Source organism: Myotis davidii, unplaced genomic scaffold (genome assembly GCF_000327345.1).
Source record: "Myotis davidii unplaced genomic scaffold, ASM32734v1 scaffold217, whole genome shotgun sequence".
Lineage (NCBI taxonomy): Eukaryota > Metazoa > Chordata > Mammalia > Chiroptera > Vespertilionidae > Myotis > Myotis davidii.
This window is the reverse complement of record NW_006290034.1, coordinates 6,279,441-6,283,286: the sequence shown is the minus strand read 5'-3', so window position 1 is coordinate 6,283,286 and position 3,846 is coordinate 6,279,441. Positions and strand designations below refer to the sequence as shown.

General features: G+C 57.2%; 1 protein-coding gene across 1 annotated transcript in view; it reads left to right on the top strand.

The window, feature by feature from the left end:
* Nucleotides 1-3,846, top strand: part of DENND2D (DENN/MADD domain containing 2D) — a 24,239-nt gene that overhangs the window by 13,685 nt on the left and 6,708 nt on the right. The window contains exons 7-8 of the mRNA XM_015563527.1: nt 1,022-1,175; nt 2,314-2,462. Coding sequence (XP_015419013.1) covers nt 1,022-1,175; nt 2,314-2,462 — 303 coding nt within the window. The remainder of the gene's footprint in view (nt 1-1,021; nt 1,176-2,313; nt 2,463-3,846) is intronic.

Here is a 3,846-nt window from a genome sequence, read left to right as displayed (position 1 = left end):
GGCTGCCTGGCTGCCTGCCCAGCTGCCTGCCGCCCCGCAGGTGCTCCCTCGGCGCTCAGGGAGTGCCTCCCTGTCAGCGGGGCCAGGCGAGGCCCAGGTGGGAGAACCCAGGCGGAGAGGGACTTGGGCTGGACTTGCAGAAAAGTGAGAACCGAGTGCAGGGAACCTTCTCCCCCGCTGAGAGCCCCGGGTCCCACTCCTCCCACTCGGGTCAGGCCAGAAAGCAGCTGGAGGGACAGGGGAGGAGCCCCGGTTAGGAGTCCGGAGATACTCCGTGTCTTCGTCTGTCAGGTGCATATATGACTCGCGCCTGCCTATGCCACAGTTGGTGTGAGGCTCGAGCGAGGTGATCTGTGAGAAAGGCCAAGCTCTAAGGAGCTATGGAGACGATTATTGTACGATGCCGGGTTCCCTCCAGGGCCTTCCAGGGCCGCAGGGGCGTTGGGGACGCCAGGACTTCTGCTGGAGCTCGCTGAGAGCCACACACCTGAGTGGGATCAGAGGAGCCCTCAGAATGGAGGGGGCGGGTCTTGGTGGCCACAAAAGGGGCTCGGTGTGCTCTGCCCCCAGCAGGCCCCTGGGAGGGTGAAGGCAGGGACTCTGGCAGCCTTGCTTGGGTGGAGCGTGCAATCATGGGGGACAGAGGCTGGCCCTGGGCAGTATCCAGCAAAAATTGGGGGTCAGAGTGGTGCCCAAGAGGAACCAGCCTTGTAGACCCTCATCCCAACCATCACGATGAACGTGGTGTCAAGTGGATGATGAGTTTACCCTGCGATGGCTTCCCGGGAAGGTAGCTTATGTTGAGGTTCGGAGAAGGGAGGCATGTGGGTTGATCGAGGGAGGATGAGAAGGAGGAGACCGGAAGGAAGCAGTAGACTGGTCTGTGCCAGGAAGGAGAGAGGACCCGCGGGGGAGGGGCAGAGAAGACCCGGGAAGATGGGCTGGACCAGCGCGGGACCCTCACACCCAGGGCCTCTGCCGCCCTCCCCATTGCATCCCTTTGAGCCTTGTCTCCCGGGGTCCTTTTCCTGCAGATCCTGGATGAGGTGGAGAAGCGGCATCAGATCTCCATGGCCGTCATCTACCCGTTCATGCAGGGCCTGCGGGAGGCCGCCTTCCCCGCTCCCGGCAAGACCGTCACCCTCAAGAGCTTCATCCCCGACTCGGGCACCGAGGTGGGTTCAGTAAAGAGGTGAGACCCGCTCTGGCTGGAGGGGGCAGGCTTCTGCGCCACCCCTCCTCGCAGCCCTACAGCCCTTCATTCACTGGTTAACATGCAGACGCACTGAGCCAGGCAGGGCTGGGTCTGGCTTGAATTATCGTCAGAGCTGAATATCCAACCCACATTTTCCCATCCTCCCAGCCAGCCGCTCACAAGGCCTAGTCACCCACTATTCAAGCCACCAAGACTTGTATTTGTAATAAATAAACCATGGGAGCCGAGGTTCCTGGTGCCAGATGGACTTTGCCCCCAGCCCCCAACCTGCCACTGGCCCCCGTGCCCCACCCTCATCCTCCGGTCTCTGCGCTCTATCTCTACCTGAGGCCTCCATCTGTCCATTTCTTATCACCCCTCCCCGCCCCTGAGTCCCCACCCAGGCCACACGGGACACCACTGTTTTGAGGCAGAACATTGTTTTAAGAATTCCAGGCTGACCCCTATTCCTCTGGGTAATCCGTGTCCCTCTGAACCTTGGCTTCTCCATATAAAATCAAGGTGGGGGTGGGCTGGGCTTTGTCACTTGCTCAGAAAATAAGTAGGGCATGCTTGCTGGGCCCCGAGCTGCACGATTTCCTGGCTGTAAAGTGGTGAATACAATGAACGTGACCCCTGACCTCATGGAACTAAAAGTCTAGTTGGGGGAGACGGACGTTCAATAAGGAAACAGACAAATGCATAATTAAAAAATTGTATGATTTGATGAAAGGGAAAAAAACCAGGATGCTACAGAGAAAGGACAGAGAGCACGCGTTGCTTTAAGTGACCAACGAGAGCCTCTGAGACTAAGGGGGACAAGAACTTGGGAGGAGGGGGGTCCCGGGGGCCTCATCTGTGCAGGACATGCAGCCAGAGAGAGCGTGACATGCCCGGGGCACAGGAAGGAGGTGGTGGGGAAGCGGGCAGGAGGTGGAGTGGGCTCCGTGAGGCTAGCAGGGAGGCAGGGCCTCGTGGGCCTTGCTAGTCCCAGGGCGGAGGGAAACCACGGGTGGGTTTAGCGCGGGAGAGACAGGATGGGGTTCACTCCTGCGGGGACCATGGAGGCTGACGGCGTGAGGCTTCAGTGTGATGACACCCTCTCCGGTTTCCCCAAGTTCATCTCCCTGACGCGGCCCCTGGACTCCCACCTGGAACACGTGGACTTCAGCTCTCTGTTGCGCTGCCTCAGCTTCGAACAGATTCTGCAGCTCTTCGCCTCCGCGGTGCTGGAGAGGCGGATCATCTTCCTGGCAGACGGTCTCAGGTGGGTCCAGCCACTGAGTGGCTCAGCCGAACAGACTGGCGTCCTCGGGTTCAGGGGAACGGCCGGAGGGTCCCCAGAGGAGGTCAGGCTCTGGGCCCGTGTGCCCGCCCTCCTGCCTCCGGGTCTGGACCTGCACTAACCTGCTTCTGCCTCCAACTTGGTTGCTGCCCAGGCCTGAGGAGGCCTCTGACCGAGCTCAGAGAAGGCAGGAAGTGTCCAGGGGGTGGCCCGGGCGGAGAGCGTGAGGGGGGATGCAGATATGACTCTGCTTTTGAAGGGCTCAGGGCAGGAAGGCGTGCAGTGGTTTGGAGGTCAAGGCCGTCATCCTTAACGACAAGCACAGCTATCCATTCACTCACGCATTCAACAGACACGCATGTTGTGGACTGTGTGTCGGATGCCAAGCCTTCGGGAGGATACAGGCAAACAAGACATGGCCTTTGACCCGAAGGGGATGTAGAATTCTGTCGTGGGTGGAAGCGTAGGTTTTGAATCAGCACAAAGAGGTTCAAGTCCTATTCTTAGCTACGTGGTTCCCTTAAGGTAGCTTCTTAACTTCTTGAAGTCATGATCTTCTTATCTGTAAAATGGAGGAAGCGACTGTCTGTCTCGTGAGGTTGTGGTGGGGATTAAATGAAATAGTTCACATGAGGCAGCCAATACCCTGCCAGGCACAGATTAGTAAGGGTGAGCTGTTATTCTTTTATAAAATATATATATATATTTTTTTATTGATTTCCGAGAGAAAGGGAGAGGGAGAGAGAGAAACATCAATGAGGAGAGAGAATTGTTTATTGGCTGCTTCCTGCATGCTCTCCCCCCCGCCCCCTCCCACAAGGGGGATCGAGCCCACAACCTGGGCATGTGCCCTGACTGGGAATCAAACCATAACCTCCTGGTTCATAGGTTGACACTCAACCACTGAGCCACGCCGGCAGAGCTGAGCTGTTATTCATAATAATAACTTCGCAGTTGAGTATATCCCTGTGTGTGTTGAAGCGGGGCATTGCCATGTCTTGGTCTCTACCTCTTAGGGCCTTTGAGTCTGAGAAAGACAAGGGGAGACATGACAGGATGGAGAAGGAAAAAAACACCATCAAAGAGCCGGCGGTTGGCCTTCTGTTCATGTCTGCGGAGGGAGGATACTGGCTGACAACTCTGGTCTGTCTTTCAGGGAAGAGGAAGGAAAGGATGTTGGGAACCCAGCTCTTAGGCCAGAGAGGGTCAGGTGGGTGTCATGGCGCCCCGAGAAAAGGAAGCTCGGCCAGGGAGTGAGGTCTGTGGGCGGAACATTCTATAAAAACCAGTGTCAACAGAAAGGCACTAGTTGTGAGCTAGTCCTTGAGGGAAGTGATGTAACCCTTCGCTTTGGAACCAGCTTTTC